The 17720-nt window shown below is 41.0% G+C and overlaps 1 protein-coding gene across 5 annotated transcripts in view; it reads right to left on the bottom strand.

Annotated features, from left to right (window-relative positions):
• Positions 1–16507, bottom strand: part of dysc (whirlin protein dyschronic) — a 35137-nt gene extending 18630 nt beyond the window's left edge. For 3 of the 5 annotated variants that reach the window (XM_070207918.1, XM_032434553.2, XM_032434545.2), the window contains exons 1-4: positions 15337–16507; positions 2803–3652; positions 2603–2741; positions 876–1006 (exon numbers count right to left, since the gene is read on the bottom strand). In XM_070207918.1, coding sequence (XP_070064019.1) covers positions 876–1006; positions 2603–2741; positions 2803–3633 — 1101 coding nt within the window. In that variant the 5' untranslated portion in view covers positions 3634–3652; positions 15337–16507. The remainder of the gene's footprint in view (positions 1–875; positions 1007–2602; positions 2742–2802; positions 3653–15336) is intronic. The other 2 variants (XM_070207917.1, XM_070207916.1) reach the window with 2 other exon arrangements.
• Positions 16508–17720: the final 1213 nt, after the last annotated feature.

Raw genomic sequence — 17720 nt, forward strand, 5'->3', positions numbered from 1 at the left:
AATTGAAAAGCAACGTGGGAAAAGGCACAACATGTGCCAGGCCCCGAGTTCCCGATACGCCGACTTTTCTAGTCTCCTGGTCCTAGTCTAATGTCCTTTGTTAGAGGCACGCATAGTGGCACCAGCTACTGCTGGAATATGAGGAATTATATTGACTATCATAACGTGTCACATAAAATATTCCACAATAAATTGACTTTCGTTGTCAGCAGCGTTGGCAGCGCAGCTGTCTAACTTGGGCGAGTTGGGGTTACAAGCGCCAGGGCCACGGGTTGCTGTCCTGGTGGCGGGGCTAAGGGGTTGATGGGTTGCGATTTAGGTACTTTGACAAGTGGCGCACATAAAAGGCGATGGCCTACAGCTACTCAAATGCATTGCCCCTTATCGCAACTATTAACAGGCAGACAAGCAGCCTATCGAGCGAAATCACATTAAAAATCAATAAAGTGTACAATTAAATTATCTTTTTGAAAGGAAGATTTTGTCGTTGTCCAAGCACAAGCTGAAGGACATGCCTTGTCGTTAATCATCCTTTCTTATAGTCACTTAATATTCTAACAAAAACTGCCGTTTAATAATGTGTAAGAAAAATACAGTGAACGCTCGAAAAGTTGCAACTTATAATTTCTAGAATTCTAGAATTTTAAGCAGCCACTTAGAAGTATATATATATGTCAAAATTGTTTCTCGTTTTAAAGAAACTGTGAGATTGCATTCTCTTTAAGAAAAGTTTTTGCTATGTTCGAGCACCCACTAAGACTCGGCTACTCTCTCATAATGTGCTCTAATCGATTTTGCGCTAGATAACAACATTAGCTACTGAAAGTACATATTGAAAAAATAGTTTTGTAGAAAATCATTTGCAGTTTGCTCACCTTAAGCGCCTCCTCGTGATTGATTGAGGTGAATGGCGTGCCGTTCACCTCTAGGATTGTATCACCGGGTCGCAGGCCGGCGCGCTCCGCCACCGAATTCTCCTCGATGCGTGAGATGTAAACACCTAAGCCTGTCGATAAAACACACAAAAAAAAGCACACACACACACACACACACAAAAATCAATTAGCAAGCGGTGCGCATTAAACTTTTATTAAAAGACACACCACACCACGCCCTGCACCGCCCACGGCTAGGCCCATTTTGATACCCTTTACCAAATTACAAAGGTATCACCAAACGAAGCGAACGTATGTAACATGCGGTCGGAAAGTATATATGTATATTCTTGACCAGCATCAATAACTGACTCGAGTTGTCGACTTTGTATTCTTATCACTTCGTATATTAAGCTTAAATGCATTCTTAGCCTAGTTTCAAATTGGCTATAGAAATTCAACAGCTTTCCCAGGTATCCGCAATTGAAGTCCAGAGCCTCGGCTCATACGAAAGCTAAACATATGACACGCGCACTCTGATAAGGGACATGGGAAAAATATTTCACCTTAGGTTCATCGTTCTCTGATTCCCCATTAAATAAATGTTATAGGCATAGACCATTAATGTTTAGTACATCTCTATGAAGAAGCAATGTAATTACGTATACGAAGCTAGATACAGGGTATCCAAGCACTCTCGTCGAAAGCATTTTAACTTAATTTGTTGTGTCTGTTTTTTGTAAGCCTTTTTCATTAAGCGGGTTTCTATTTGGGTGTGTGTGTGTGTGCGTGTGCGGCCATATGTGCCGAAAAGCGAGCAGAAGCAGCTCACATTGTGTGAGTCAATGGAGACGATAAATTGATAGATGAAACGACCCCGTATACGCGACTGGGCGACTTAAATAGATTTTTTTTTTTATCGATTTTAAAACGGTCGCACGTTGAAAGTTAAAAATAAAATGCCCGGCAATGAGTGGTGGAGCGTGCGATGGGCATCAGGGGTTGCAGGCAGAGTCATGGACAGGTGCAAAATGCGCTTGGAAATGTCAAAGCTGTTGGCGTTTCGTAGCACTAAATTGAATGTACAACAAACCGACAGACAATAGAATCGAATTGAAAATTAAATTGCATGAAATGCTCTCTAAATTCCGGCCAAATTGAGGTGCCACACATCGCCACACACGTGAGAGAAAAGCAGCTGAGCCTCGAATCGACTGGGCGTAACATTGCATCAACTACAAACGTCAAGGAGTTCCGTGCCCCCCTTTCCCCTTATACAAACATTCTCTGCCAAGCTACATTCACATATGCTTTTCGCTGTAAATATAATCCAATGGCAGGCAGCTTGGAGAACTGCGAAGTCTTGTGCTCTTGAGCCTGACAAGGATACCCAGGCAAAAAAGCCCCCTCTTATTTGGCCTCTTTGTACTCTCTTGACCATGGATTTTAAAAGTAGATTGGTTTTGCCCAATGCTTGTCTGACCGTGGACTAGCCCCCTTTATAGCCTCTAAAATGTTTAAATAAATCTATCCCCTGCAAAGCTCTAAGCACTTGAAGCCTTTTTACAGTTTTTGAATCCTTTTTCGCACATACAAAATTACTTTATGGAAATTGCTTAAAAAGCAGATTTTCTATGGTATTTGTCATCTTTTCTTTCAGTTCACATTCCTTTAAGTCTTAGAACTAAAGCAAGGTCGAATCGCAGTTTTTGCCCCCTTTAGCTCACCTGAGTCTTTGCCTCCTTTGACGCATATACCGAAGCCGTGATCGACTTGCTGATCACGCGACATTGAAACGGTGCGCGTCGTAAGTTCATGTATGTTGGGCACACTCCGATCCCGATCTCGATCGCGATCCCGATAGATCTGTATGAAAATGAAAGGTTAATCGTTTAGCTGCTGTAAAAATGGAATTGCTTGGATTTACCTGATGCGTTGTCGAGGGCGGACTGCTGGCCGGACTGCGTCGGCCTGCGCGATCCCGATCGCGTGTGCCACCGTTGCTGTAGTGATAGCTACTCGTAGGAACTGAAGACGACTGTGTGGCGCCGAACATGCGCAGCACCTGCTCCGGCGATATGGCCCGCTTCTTGTTGCCATTGCCCATGGCCGAGGCGGCATGGCGACCGCTAGCTGCCGTTGATGTGGGCAGCGTGCCAGCCGTGCCGGCGGCCATGTGGCTAGAGGGCGAGGAGCTGAGATACGCTGAGCCGCGACCAGGCAACGAACCACCCTTCGTGGGCACACCAGCCGAATTGTAATAGTAATGCGGCGAGTGTGGACGCTCAACGATTGTGTACGATGTGCCCGGTGGCGAGTAATAGAGACCGGAGCGACCGCTGCCGCCGGCACGCAGTGAACTGGTGCTATTGCCCACACGGGAGCCAATGCCGCCGGCGCTGCCGCCGTAATGAACGTGCCCGCTGCCAGGTGGCGGACTGATCATGCCAAAGGCCAGGCCAATGTCCTCGGCCTCGTAACTGTTTGGCGCTGCTGCGCTGCTCCGTAAATGATGTGCGCTGAGGCCAGCTGAGCCGCCCGTCGGTACGCTCGATGATGATTGTGTGGCGCCTGGTACGCCGATGCCACCAATGCCGATGCCGGCCGCATTTGCAGCTGCTGCTGTTGCATGGTAACCATAACCGCGTGCACTCCAACGTGATGGTCCAAGATCGCATAATTCGGCATAATCATTGCCAGCTGCGCTCATTGTCAGGGGGTCACCGTCGTATGGTATACCACTACCCCCAAGGCGCATTACACTGTTGGGGCTGCTGCTGACAGCAGAAGCAGACACAGACAGCGACACAGAGAGCGAGTGAAAGAGGCAGAGAACGGCACAGTTAGTTGTTAGTTAAACAAGTGAAAATAGGCTAAACCCCCCTCTCCTACCCCCTCCACCGACTCAGACCGACCGCAGCTTTTTGTTTGCATTCGCTCATTGCGAACGCAGCCGTTAAGCCGCAACTCAGCCACGCGCCTAGCTGCGGTTCCCATTACAAACAATGGCTTAATCTCCAGAGTCATATGTTTTCACACACACACACACACAGACACAAAACACACTCATGCGCGCACACACTCACTTATGCATACGCAAAACTATGGCCCATTTGTTGGTTGCCATCCTTTGTTTCGAAATCAATAGGAGAACCTACTACAAACTAGGCTCTCCATTATGCATGTGCATATGCTAACTTTGGGCCAAACAACTCAAGTCCACCCCACCCCCGCACTCCTGGCACTCTTTTCCCCGCATGATAGCAACGGAAAGCGATGCTCATTAATTCATAGACCAAAATTGCGATGCTCACTTTGGCACTCACTTAGCCGATGAGTCCAGCTTTTACATTGATATTGTTGCTGAGGTTTATCTACTGTGTAAAATATTAAAATATAAAATAATAATAATAATATTTTCCTTTTAATTATGTTAAAATATTAAGGAACTCTGAAGCTGTCTACATCTGCGATAAATATTTACATAGCCAAGTTAATCAGAGGCTAATTTAAAATATATGCATAGCTTAATAAATAATTCAATTACTTAAATGAAAGTTATAAATTGAAATAGAAATAAACGTATCTGTTAGTCGCCCAGTTTAGTATATTTCAATATTGGTTTTAATTCAATTTTCATAATTTGTCATCCTGTTTAACCGAACGTACAGTTTTTGCAGACACAGCCTGACTTTTAATATTGTGTTAGATAAATTTCAAATTATAATTTATGCTCAATTATAATTGATAATTCGACCTAAAAAGAAAAAAACAGATTCCAGCAAATGCACATTAATAAAGCCTCCCTGCAGATACCAGTCAAAATGTGCTCAATAAATATTTATATTAAAAACGTTCTCCATTTAAAATTGCAGCAAATTGATGAAACTATTAACTCGTAAATTGGACCTGCTTAACAATAACAGCTTGTTCACACATCTATGATTAAATATTTTGCTGCCCCTCGGGGCGGATATATCCATGCATAATGGCCAGCTATAGTGCTTAGCCCTAACAAGCAGCCAATAATGTCCTTTTTGATAAACGGATACACATTTGCATGTGTTTCCACTGCAAATTGGCAAGCAAATGCTCCATATGTCTATATGGTATGTACATGTGTGAGTGTGTAAGTGTGTGTGTGTGTGTGTGTGCATGTATTATAAATTCATATGTGCATTTGTATCAATAAGGAGCATCAAGCTAGATATATATACATACGTACGATTTACTATATATGTATGTGTGTATATATATATATAAATGTGTGTGAATTCATTTGTATATTTGACAATAAATTGCGAGCGTGTGTGTGAGAGTTTTTCGTTTTTATTTTTTGTGCTTGGCAGGGCTTTGTTGTAGAATAAACAGCCAGGCTCTAACGTATTTACTCATGACCTTGCTTTGCAAAGCCAACAACAATGAACACACACACACACACACACAAACACACGCACACTCGCATACACACTGATGGTTGGCGTCGCCTGGCGTTTGGCGCTGTCCCAAGGACATTTTTCATGTGCGCATTGTGACATTTTTGGAATTTGTTACTCGGGCTTGTGCCAGGCAGCAATCGCACAGTGTCTCAAAAAATAAAACACATTCGACAAAGCTATCAATTAAGGCAATGCCCATCGATGGCTTTTAAAGCGCATCAGACATGTTAATGATGCGCAACGAACGATAGTCGAGAGTTTAGCCAGGCCAATTATTTTCATCACTGAGCAATGGGCTTTCGTACCACTGTGCCTTTCGTTTTTTGTATGCTCGTTTTGTTATTGTCATTGTCAATGGTCGCCTGGTTTTATTTGATTTGAAAAGTAACTGTTGTACAAACATAAATACATACGTAAACATATTTATAAACGTACATAGCACTCATATTTATGCATACTTCCTTACTTCACTGCCCTTACGACGGGTATTCTAATTGTGGCTAGCGATATTTTTTATTTTTTATTTAACAACCAAACTAGGCCCTGAATTAGGAGTTTATATTGATGAGATTGTTTGCGTATGTCAAATCAGAAGACTACATTATCGAATAAACTGCATCAAACACTCTAAGGTTTAAAGGTTTAATTTCAATATATATCAAACATTCTCTATTTGCCGACAAGGGTATTAAATGTTCGTTGTGCCCTAGCTACTCAGCTGTTTATGGGCGCTCACAATGTGAAAAGAGTATATTAGGATTTCACATTTCCGTTTGTACATCTTCTCGACAATTCACTCAAGACGATTATATGATTACGCCCACTGGAGGCGTGATAAATCGAGAAAATCTATATCTATATATCGAGAGTTTAGGAAGTGGAATTGGGCATTAAGTTGAGCTCCTCTTAAAATCGATCGACATCAGATATTCAAATCGTGTATATCTCTCTCTCTCTCTTTTCCTTGAACAAAGCTAGCGGGTATCATGCAGTCGTTCACAGCCGGTCGCAACATTGCGACTTGATTATTTTATTTTTGTTTAAGACAGCATTTGCCTGGGCTGTCGTCATGAATGTTGTGGGCACATTTTATCTGTCGTTGTTTTATTTATTTTGCTGCTTATCGCATTGTTTGCTGCTCGTGACGCCAAACTGCAATTCTCAGAGTTATTTTTTGCATTTTATAAAAATTTGCAAGCGCAATTATGACTGGGCCAATATGGTTGTTGTTGCCTTGACGCCATTGTGTCGTGGCGCTCAGAAGTATGCTATAAAATACTTTGTGCGTAAGTGGGCTGCGCTTTTATTTATAAATAATTGATGCTTTATATGTGCCCCGGCACTTAATGCGTACTCCTCTTAATAGTTGCTGAAGGCATATTAAAACATTAAGCAGTCAACGAGTTTTTTCGCCCATTTTTTTTAAATTATCGCCTTTTCAAGGGAGGCTATCTGTGTGTGTGTGTGCGTGTGTGTGTGTGTGTGTGGTTGTGCGGGCAACTGCTGGGGTTCGAGCATTCATCAACTTTTTTAGCATTATTTTGGCAGGGCTTTGCACAAATATTCTGGGAAGTAATTATGATAAATGCAGGATGTGTCTGTGTGTGTGTGTTTGTGTGTAAGCCGCTGGGTTTGCCATGCGGCATGTCGAACTTGTAACTGGGTTAATTGCGCGTAAAAACAAAAAGGTAGCGCACCGCAGAGACTATACACCTATGCACGTACCAGCCTGTGCGTGTAAATGCTTTGTGTGTGTGCGTGCCCATTTCCGCTTGATGTCAATAAATCTTAAATATCTCAGAGCTTAGCGTAAGCCCTAACAACGTAATTGTTGAGTTATGCACAATGCACTCGAGCCGAACTGATTATTAAATAATATTAACAAGAAAAAACAGAGCTTATACAACATTTCAATCATAAAGACATGTATTCAATTACGATCGATTTTAATTAAATCCAAGAATTATTGCACAACAAATTCAAGCAGAAGAAAATTGTTAGGAAAAGTAAGATATCATATTTCATACGAAAACAAAACATATATATATTAAATTGATGGTAAATATGGGGAGCATGTTTTAAAAACAAATATGATTAAACCGATAGCCCAGCATCGCCATACACTGTCAACCCAACGCAAGTCGAATGATTATCAAGAGGATTTATACTGTCAGAGCCTGCGTCTAGTGGGATAATTATGTCACATAAATAATCTCAACTGGGCAGAAGACCAACGACAGCTTTGAACAAAAATAAACGCAAGCCAAACAAAGCAAAGCTCCATAAAGTTCACACAGATACACATACACACCACACACACATACACACGCACACATACACACATAATGCCCTTTTACATGTATTAATAAGCTTTGAGCATGTTAAGGCTCAATTACCTGCACAAGGGCCGTTGGCTATTTAAGCCAGCCAAACTCTGAGTTACGAGTATTGGTTAGCTGTGTCTCTCTCTGTGTGTGTGTGTGCGTTGGAGAGTGTGTGTGTGTGTATGTGTGCGGGTATCTGCTAAAAATAATAACAAAGTTCACTGAAACTACACGTGCCTGGTGGAAATATAGTATTCTCTGCCTATAATGACAACCCCACTCAACTTGGTGACAGCTTAAAACACGTGACAGGCCTTCATTAAAGAATAAAAAACAATTTCACTCCAAAATGAAAGCCTCACGCTCCCTTCCTCTCTCTCTCTCTCTCTCTCTCTCTATGTCTCTGCATCACTAACTCACGGATTACATTTACAGAGAACACTCACTTGTATGAATAGCTGCATATGCTCTTCTTTAATCAACCATATGATGAAATATTTACACATTATCCAGGGCTGTGCTCGAAATTGATTGTTTATACGTAGCAAGAGAGCATGTTTTGAATACATCATATAAAATGATGGAATTGAGAGTTCGTTATCTTAACAAGAACTTCAATTTCAAAAATGGATCTTTAATAGGATCAACAGCAAGTATATCTTTATCGAGCATTCACTGTAATTATTTTAAAAGCTTCAAAGTTCACGTTTTTTAATGGCAATAAGTTTTAACTGTGAAAACAGGAGAAAAACCATTTTTTGCTTTTAATTCGATTTTCTCAAATATATATTTACTATAATAATAAACTTTAGTCTCTTAAATTTCAATCTTACGTGCAATATTTAAATATTATGTAGGCCCAAATAAAATAAGCCTATCAATTCGGAAGCTCTACATAAAGCATAGACAAAAACGTCTCGCGCCAGTTTTGCATAATCCACGCACAGCTGTGGAAATTAAGTGGAAATGAGTTTTACATAAAGCATTGTATGTAAATCAGTTGAGCCGGACACAAATTGGTCAGACCAGCTGATACATTTCCAAATAAGAGCGATGGTTGTGAAAAGTGACCCATATAAATGTAAATATCCGTTTTAATTAAAAGGTTTTCGTATATTAAGTAGCTGGCATGCATATTGAATGGACACATTTCAACTTTAAGCTTTCAGTCCGCGGCCGGTCATTTACTTTGAGGGCGGATTCTTTGCGCTGCTCCTGTTAAATATGCAACACATTTTTCTATGCCTTATTCAATATTCTTTTAGGGCTAAGAAAAATATATAAAAAAGTGTCATGTTCCGGGGATTTAAAAGTGGAGCGTCACGTAGGTGGCTGGCAGCAAAAAAGAAAATCTGTTGTAATAAGATATGCGCAATGCATATGCATAAGTTAAGACGTCAAGGTATTTGAAAAGTGTACGAGAATACAAGAAGCAGCAAACAAGCAACAACAAGCAACAACAACAACAACAACAGCAAAAGCAGCCACGAAACGTCGCTAACTTACATGTCAACTATCGATTTTTTAATTAAATATTAATGAAGCACGAAAAAAAAAACACAAAAACGCGCCAAGGCACGGGCCAAGAGAGCATTTGAGCACGCTCGAAAAGCGGGACAGTCGTTCAACTGCCTCAAAATGGCGGAGGCTCGCCCCTAACGTGCTGCGGACCCAGGCGTGCCCCTGCACGCCCCAAGGTATGCTACGCTAAATAATAAAAAGGCTGCAACATGATACAAAGAAAACGATGTTCTCAAAAAAAAAAAAAGAGAGAAATAAAACAATCTAAGAAACAACGAACAGTCAATATCCTTGTAGACAAATTGCCAAGGTATCAAGAAATGCTTCATACATAAACCTTATCCTCCGACCGATAGTTGCTAGGAGAGAGCGATACCCATAGATCTAGATCAATTTTCAGCTTCGTTTTGCCTGATTGCAGACGAATATGGCTATATGAACTTTTCTTCTAAGCGTTACAAAGTTCATGCAAACATATAATACCCTCTTCAGGGTATACTAAAATGAGCGCAAAAAAAAAAACAAAAAGTAAAACCTGGTAAATTACGAATTTTTAATCACACGTCGCGTTATAAAGGACATAAAATATAATATATATATATACATAGAAAGGGGAATTATACGAAAAAAGAAAACCAAATCAAATAAAATAAAATAAATATGCAAAGCGGCGTTCCACGGAGTAGGTCGACGCTATCGTCTGTCTATGGGCAGACACGCAAACGAGCCAAGAAGGAAATGTGGAAATGTAAAAGGCAAATGAAACTACATATTTGCTAAAGGGGCGAAGCGCGACGGCCGAAGCGATAAGGATGGGCGCGTTTGCCAAGTCTTGCCGGGCCAAAAGATAGACCAGCAGACAGTCGGACACACACACACACACACACACACATACAGATACACAGCGCACTTGCGTCCAGTCACGAAAGTTAGTTTGAACAAGTCGTGAGTGCAGGTTAGCGCGACGCACTCGAGCTGGAGACGATAGACAACTATGGAGTGTGTACAATGTCTGAGAGTACAAGAACTCACGCAGCTTATAGACGAGCACACGCACACACATATAGCTCACACACACACACACACATACACAAACAGACAAAAGGAAAAACAGTCGCGTAGGCGCAAAAAACCAAAAACCAGGCATTACAGCCAGGCACGAGTCTCAGGCTGGGCTCCTCCACCCCAGCTTAACCTACTCCTCTTCCCACAACCCTCCCCCCCCCTTAGAAAAAATTTCCACAAATTATGCGACGTGGCAGTTGCCTTCGTGTCTGCTCATAGTATTTTCTATTTTCGCCAGAAACGTATTCCTGCAGCCAGCCTTTTATTTGGGCCTCATGTGCAATATTTTACGTGGCTGCCTCAAATTTGCAGCAAGTGGCCGCCAGAATATGGAAATAATAATATCTATATATAAACCGATTCGGAAATAAAAATCGTGTGTCACATTTATACCATAAATTCCCATTTAAAGTAAAATAGTTACAAGTCCCATTTCTCTTGCTCTGATGGATTATATTAGCGAGTAAATCATTTCCCATTTATTGTACGCCCTTTTAAAAGGTGCTATAAGTATATAAATATTTTGTAGATCAGCATCAACAGTCGTTGATAAAGCCAGAATCGACTTTCTATGCGAACTGTTCGCTCAGCTGTAAAGCTATCGTCTTAAGATTGGCATAAGTCTTATCAAAATCGTCCTATATTATAAAGCTATATAAAAAAATCGATTGCAAATAATGGTAACATATTCTCCTTTTCAAGATATTTTCAACAAACTCAGCATTTACGAGCTTCACATGTCAGCACAAGGGTTTTTAAATTTCGGAGTGCTGAAGATCTGTACACTCTCGTTTTTTTTATCGAAAAAGAAATTGATATCTAATGCTAATTTAAGGATAAATCATGAGAGAGTAGCAGAGCTTAAAACTAGAAAAACTCTCTTGTGATCAAAAATAACATCGGTCTTAAATATATTATCAGAGTTAATACAAACTTAATCCGAATCACAGTTTAGTACGAAACGAAACCATTTCATTTTCTTTTCAGCATAATATACATTAAAACAAAAATACTTGATGCATGTGAATTCTTCATAAGTATTTATTTACAAGAAGAAATTACCCGGCATCGTTCGGGCCAATTGAATAAAGTTGGAAAAGAAAGCTGCGCAGAAATTGTGTTGAAATGCTCGCCAACTGCGGATATATACGAAGGCAATTCTAAATTCAATTTCATCAATTTAAAAACACACGCACACAAATGCTCGCAGCAAAGGCAAATATATAGTAATTAGACCAGTATTTCCCGTGCTTTATCATTGACCCAGCCCAAATCGCAGCCATGGAGCTGGCTCTGGGCACCACAGAATTTCTACAAAATTATTTAGTGGCTGCCTTTTGGCTCGCTGGCTTCTCTGGTCTGCTCTGTCTACAGGATGCCAGGCTGTGAGCTTGCGGCTAGATTGGTTACTCTGCCGGGCCATAACAATCAATCTTGTTTTATTAAATAAGGCGAGGACGAGAGCGGGAACGAGTGCAGGCGGCGCACTTGAATTTAGACGCAACCAGGAAACGTAAACGGAAACGGAAACAGAAACTGAGACAGGTGGGCAGGAAAATCATTAATAGGTATTTACTGGGCGCTGTTCGGTGCCGTAAAACTAATCCGTTTTTATTTACGAACTCAATATTCCAGCCCCTCGAACACTTCACACGCGAAAGGGTCGCTCATTAAATGAAAGAACCTTGAGATCCCTGAGAAACACAAATAACGAGGTAAAGAAAATGTTACAAGTTTGGCTCTTAATTCACTTAAGACTTTAGTTTTTTTCTCCCTCTTCTTTTTCTTTTGGACAAGAGCTGTGCTGGGATGGTAGGGAGTGGGGGGGGGGGGCGTAGTCGCCTTACAACATCATTTGTGTTCGTCCTTTAAGTATCTTGTATTAGGAAAGTTCTCGGCAACGCAGCCACTCAGCCTTGGCGATGCCATTGAAACTGTAACTCAGAATGCGAAATGGGAATGTGGCAAATGAACAAAAGTGGAAATTCACACACACACACACACACACACACACACACGCACGCATATATAGCAAAGTAAGCAAAAAAAAAAAAAAACTACGATTTGTAGTCAAGTGCGCAGTAGTTTTCCATTCAGAGCCCAGAGCTGAAATTCGCATAGGCAAATGGAAATATTAATAAAAGTGGAATTGCGATTTGCCCTTCGCCCCAACAACTTTTTCAATTTGATTGCACACAAAAAAAAATACAAAAAAAAAGGAGGAAGGATACGCTAAGGAAGAGCTGGAATTAGAAAAGAACCACGAACGACTCGTGCTTAATATGCTCGAGTCAGTCGATTATCCTTTCGCTTTTTATACATTTTTATACCAGCATATCCTTTGAGCCGGAGTTTACACAATGCCAATTGCTTGGCCTGAACGCTTTTGGGGCTACAGTTGGCGGCAGCCTTATCAGATCTATCCATGACACTAATTGCGGGCTTATTATATTATATTATCCACGCAAGTCAACGATTATTGCTTTGTTTATCATTTGTTGTCAAATTGTCGATTGTGCAATTCTGTCTTTGCCCGGGTGGGGCAACAGACGCTTTTTAGGCAACGTTTGCTTCTTATTGATTTTGCCATAATTCACTGGTTTATTGTGGCCGCATTTTTATGACCACCTTTCATCAATTCACTGACAATACTCCAATTAAGTGCCGCCGTCTTTGTCATTTCTTTGTTTAAGCCATCAAAAATGCACTGATGTAGTGTAGCCTTGTTATAGTTTTTACAGAAGTTGTTCTACATTTTGATGTCGCGACAACAAGGTACAGTGAAAGCTCAGTTTAGCGTACAGCTGCTGAGAAAGACATACACCTTAAAGATTTGCTCAGGGAAACTTTTACAATTTCGAAAAGTTTTTATTACAAAAAAAAAAAAACTTCCAATTGTCAATTGTTTGCATGTTTCTTGCTCGATAAATTGCACGTTAGAAAAGTTTATTTTTTACATAATACAGGTATAGTTTGAGTAAAAGCAGAGCAGGAGTTTGATGTATACAAAAGTATAAAATATAAACTGGATGTGAAGTTGATGATTCAAAATGAAGATACCTAACCAAGGGAGAGATGCGTCAGTTGAGATTTGATTGCAAATTGATATATTATTATATTTTTAGAATTTTGACCAATGAGAGGATATTAATAGCCATGTTTATTAATATAGCTTGAAGGAACAAGAACACATCTGTCATTTCAAATGCAGCGTATCCCATAGTCGACTACTCTTAACGGACACGGCTTTGTTGCCATGTTGTTAAGCTGGCAGACAATACGTTTGTCTGAAATATCCGACAGTTCCCATGGCCACCGGGCTATCGATTCGTTTTTCGCATAACTCAATTTGAATCACATTTGACTTCACTTCATCTGCCACTCCCCGAACCGCACTCGACACGCACACGCGTCGCGGCAGTGCGATGGCAATTAAAGCACACAACTTCACTTGCATAAATTGCACACTAATTGGCGCCGGTGCCGCACCCACAACGCCCAGCGCCCAGTGCCGCCCACAATTGGCCAGCCACACGACTTGGTTGCAATTAGTTAGGCGAACAGCGAGAAAATAGAAAGAAAAAAAGGCAATACATAAATCTATTGCATACTCTAGGGGGCATTAATAGAAATGCATGCAAATGCGGGCATATTGTGTGTGTTCGCATATCTGTTTGTCGCAGTTAACAATGTTGAATGCGGCCATGCAAAATATTTGCGCAGCACGAAATCAATTTTAATTTGCAATTAATTGCAAACAGTCAAAATGCAAACGAGCAACAACAAATATAACAGGCCACTAAATAGACGCTTACAATTTAGCAATGGGTTTGGCACAAGTCAACACACACACAACCACACACACACACAGCCGCACACACACGGCCAGTTATTGAAGAGAGGAAATGCAAATCACTCATACGCCTGGTGCGCCTAGTAATGTCCTGTCAGCTGCTGAGCTCTGCACGGCACGGTTCGCGTTTGACGTTTAATTAGGCGCAAATTTTAATTAAATGCCATGGCGCCAAACAACTTTTTGGCCAGCATTCCGACCAAAAACTCATTAAATAACTATTACTTATGCGCCGATGTGAGCGTGCAACGGTTACGTTATTAATTTTCACCCATCAGACACGCCCCACATCTTCTCCTCTTCTCCATTGTGTTGACAATGTAACAATGTAATAGCTCGCTGGAAGCGGATGATAAATGATACAATGAGGAGACCACATGGTAAAGCACCTCGTTAAGTTTGAAACTACAATTGATTAATGCAGCGACAAATTCCAGCTACAGCAACTCATTTGTAAAGTAGTGTCTGGAAATGACGAAACATTCTGAAATCTTTAACGAATTTGCAGTGGTACATTTGCTAAAACTAACGATAATATTGGGATAGACTTTGAACCGACTTCATATGTACATAAAGCCGGCTAGAGCTCGATCTTGTCTATCCCGTAGATATTAGAAGTGGGTCATTTAAAATATATATCCTTAAACAAAAAATATAATAAAAGTCTGCTCAAAAGAGTCAAACAATTTGTTTGAGCAGTAAATTTATCATATCCATATATAAATTATCCTGATTTTATAGGCTTTACTTTAATGGATTGCTTGCATTAAATCTCTAAATATCGATGATAGATTGATCTATATTCCAATTAAATGTCAATATTAGGCGTTGATAATTTTGTACAGGCTACCTTAAATGAAGCGCTCAAAAACACAGATCGGAAATGACATTTTTTCTAGATAAACTTCTACTATATTATACTATATTATCTGCATTACCCATTGATCCCTATTATCCTTATTAGCTAGAATATTTCTTCTCTCAAAATCAGCAAATACCAGGAATTCGTAAAATTTAACACTAATTGACTCGGAATAAATCCAATCGTTTATATCACAACAAACATTCTAAGAAAATGTCACTAATTTAAAAAAGACATGTATTGCTGATAAGTTTCTTTTAAAAACATTTCGTGCATTCATTATCTGCATATTTGAATAGACTGTGCTCGCCTTTTAGTTCATTTCCCAACATAAACATTTAACTTTTTGCTAGTTGATGTTTTTTTTTGTTTTACTTCCTCAATGAATGTCGCTCACCTGTTTGAAATTCTAAGGATACATTTAAATTGCGTTGCGTGTGTGCTCGGCCTGTATCCTGTGCCAGTGTTCGTGTTGAAGAGGCCTATTCAATGGCTGTGACAGGCAGGCAGAACCGGACTGTCCGCTTCACTGGTGGCTTCTCTGCCCGTCCCGCTGCTGTTCCGCCCTCCTGGCACGCTTCCTGCAGCAGTCAGCTGCTGGCATGCAAAAACTTTTGCCTTGCTGCCGCCGCTGCTGCTGCTGATGTTGCGGATATTCGTGTTGTTTAGTTTAGTTTCTGTGGGCTTTCTCCAGTTTGTATTTGTATTTGTATGTGAATGTGCGTGTGTGTGTGTGTGTGTGTGTGTGTTTGCGTGTTTGTGTGTCACTTTATGCGCTTCCTGCTCGATGCTGTCGCACCGCCCGCCGCCACGTTGTGCCGAGAGTGAAAGTTTTTTACAATGTTGCCGTCGTCGACGTCGACGACGAGAGGCCAATGCGTGGTGAGTTTTGCGCGTCACGCTCTCCCACTCTCTGGTTAACTTGCGCTCAGAGCGGCAGCACACACACACTTTAGTACTTTGTAATTATTTTGCAAAATTTTTTAAATATCTTTATTAATTTTTATTTATCAATATATACATGTATATATATATATATTTTTTTTTTTTATTTGTTTATTTCACGTTTCTTTATTCTGGTCACATTTGTAGTTTGATTTTTTTGTTTCGCCCATGGCACATGGAATTGTTGTCTGTTGCGAATTCACCACGAAAGCAACAACAGCAACAACAATTGCTGGGCCTCTTTGTTATTGCGGGTGGTGTTTGCGCTCCAAGCTCCGAGCTGTTGGCCAGCTTGAGACGAAGACGACGCACCAAAAGAGGGAGGAGTAGCAGCAGCAGCTGGAGGTGAAGATGGTGGCAGCTGAAACTGCTTATAGTTGGTCGCACGCCTATAAATCGCCAAGTTGCGTGCTGCGATTCGGTATTGGTATCGGTTTTGATATTTTCGGACTCCGAATCCGAATTGCTGTACGTGGCGAATTTCGACGGTAGCCGTTGCCGTAGTAATTTAACCTTCTGCCCTACTCTAGAATGCGTCATCGAACATGTTGTTGTTGTGGTTGCCGTTGCTGTTGTTATTGTTGCTGTTGTTGTTGTTGTTGTTGTTGTTGTTGTTAATATTGTTGTCGAATGCCACATAAATACGAGTTAGAGCATATACGTGAATTAATTGGCTTAATATTTCATTTGGCACCATCACAAACACAACACACATCAATACACTAGCTCAAGCACATGCAGACATTCACACATGCACACACAGACAAGTGGCATGCCACACACACGCGCACAGTGTGTGCATAATGCAATATTTAAACACCGCTGCCTCGCACATTTACTGCATATGTCGTGCACATTCACTGACATTCATTACCCATACGCCATGTTGTACGGCCGTGTTTTCGGTGCACACGCACTCGTGCACGGCGCTTCAGTTTTTGTTATTGAATAAGGAGTTATGGATCTCGCACTCAAGGTTATTTTCTGTTACAAAAAACTGTTTCATTTGCTGGATTTTTTTCGTGCACATTACTTTGATTTTTATAGAGATCCGCTGGGCATTCCCATTGCTGCTGCTGCTGATGCTGATGCTGATGCTGTGCACATGGCTCCAGGCTCCACAATGTATCTACATATTTTGTGCATTCTCAACCTACACTTAACGGCGCACAAATTGCGCTCCCAAATCACAATTGCCTTTGGCGTTTGCCATGGCTTAAACACTTTTGAAATTAAATATTTTTGTGGAATTTAATTTTCTTTTTTTTTTTTTTCTTATTCTCTGCTTTTGCGTTTCCAAGGTGCGCGATTTTGCTGTATTGCTGCGGAGCGTCCCGTCTGGACCGTGTGGCTCCACTTCTCTGACTACTTGGGACCAACTTTCTCGTGGTCGCATTCGTGCTCGGGCCCAGAGCTTTTCCCCAAAATGTAGGCTTTGTCAGTCAACTAAATCGGGCCCGAATACGCAACGAAGTGAGCGCGACTTTCCCACCACTTCCCTTTAGCCCACCCCCCCCCCCCTACCCCTCCTAGACAGGCGACTGATTGGCGAGTAAAAATTAAAGCTCTGTCTAGAATCGCGGTTTACGGGCTCAGTCGCAGTCTCAGTTTCAGTCTCTGGTTTTGTTGGGTTTGCACTCAAAAGTTTGCGTTGTTTGGATTTTGTTATTTTACTGTAAACGTAGCCGCAGCCGTAGACTCCGTCCCGTGTGCTTTTTCAGAGGATTTCTTTCATGTATTTGTTTTCGTTTCGTTTGCTACATTCGTTACTTTTACAATGAAAACAGAAGCAAGAACAGAAGCAGAAAGAAGCACAGTCGGAAATATCTTTCAAAT

This window comes from Drosophila virilis, chromosome 3 (genome assembly GCF_030788295.1).
Source record: "Drosophila virilis strain 15010-1051.87 chromosome 3, Dvir_AGI_RSII-ME, whole genome shotgun sequence".
NCBI classification, from domain to species: Eukaryota; Metazoa; Arthropoda; class Insecta; order Diptera; family Drosophilidae; genus Drosophila; species Drosophila virilis.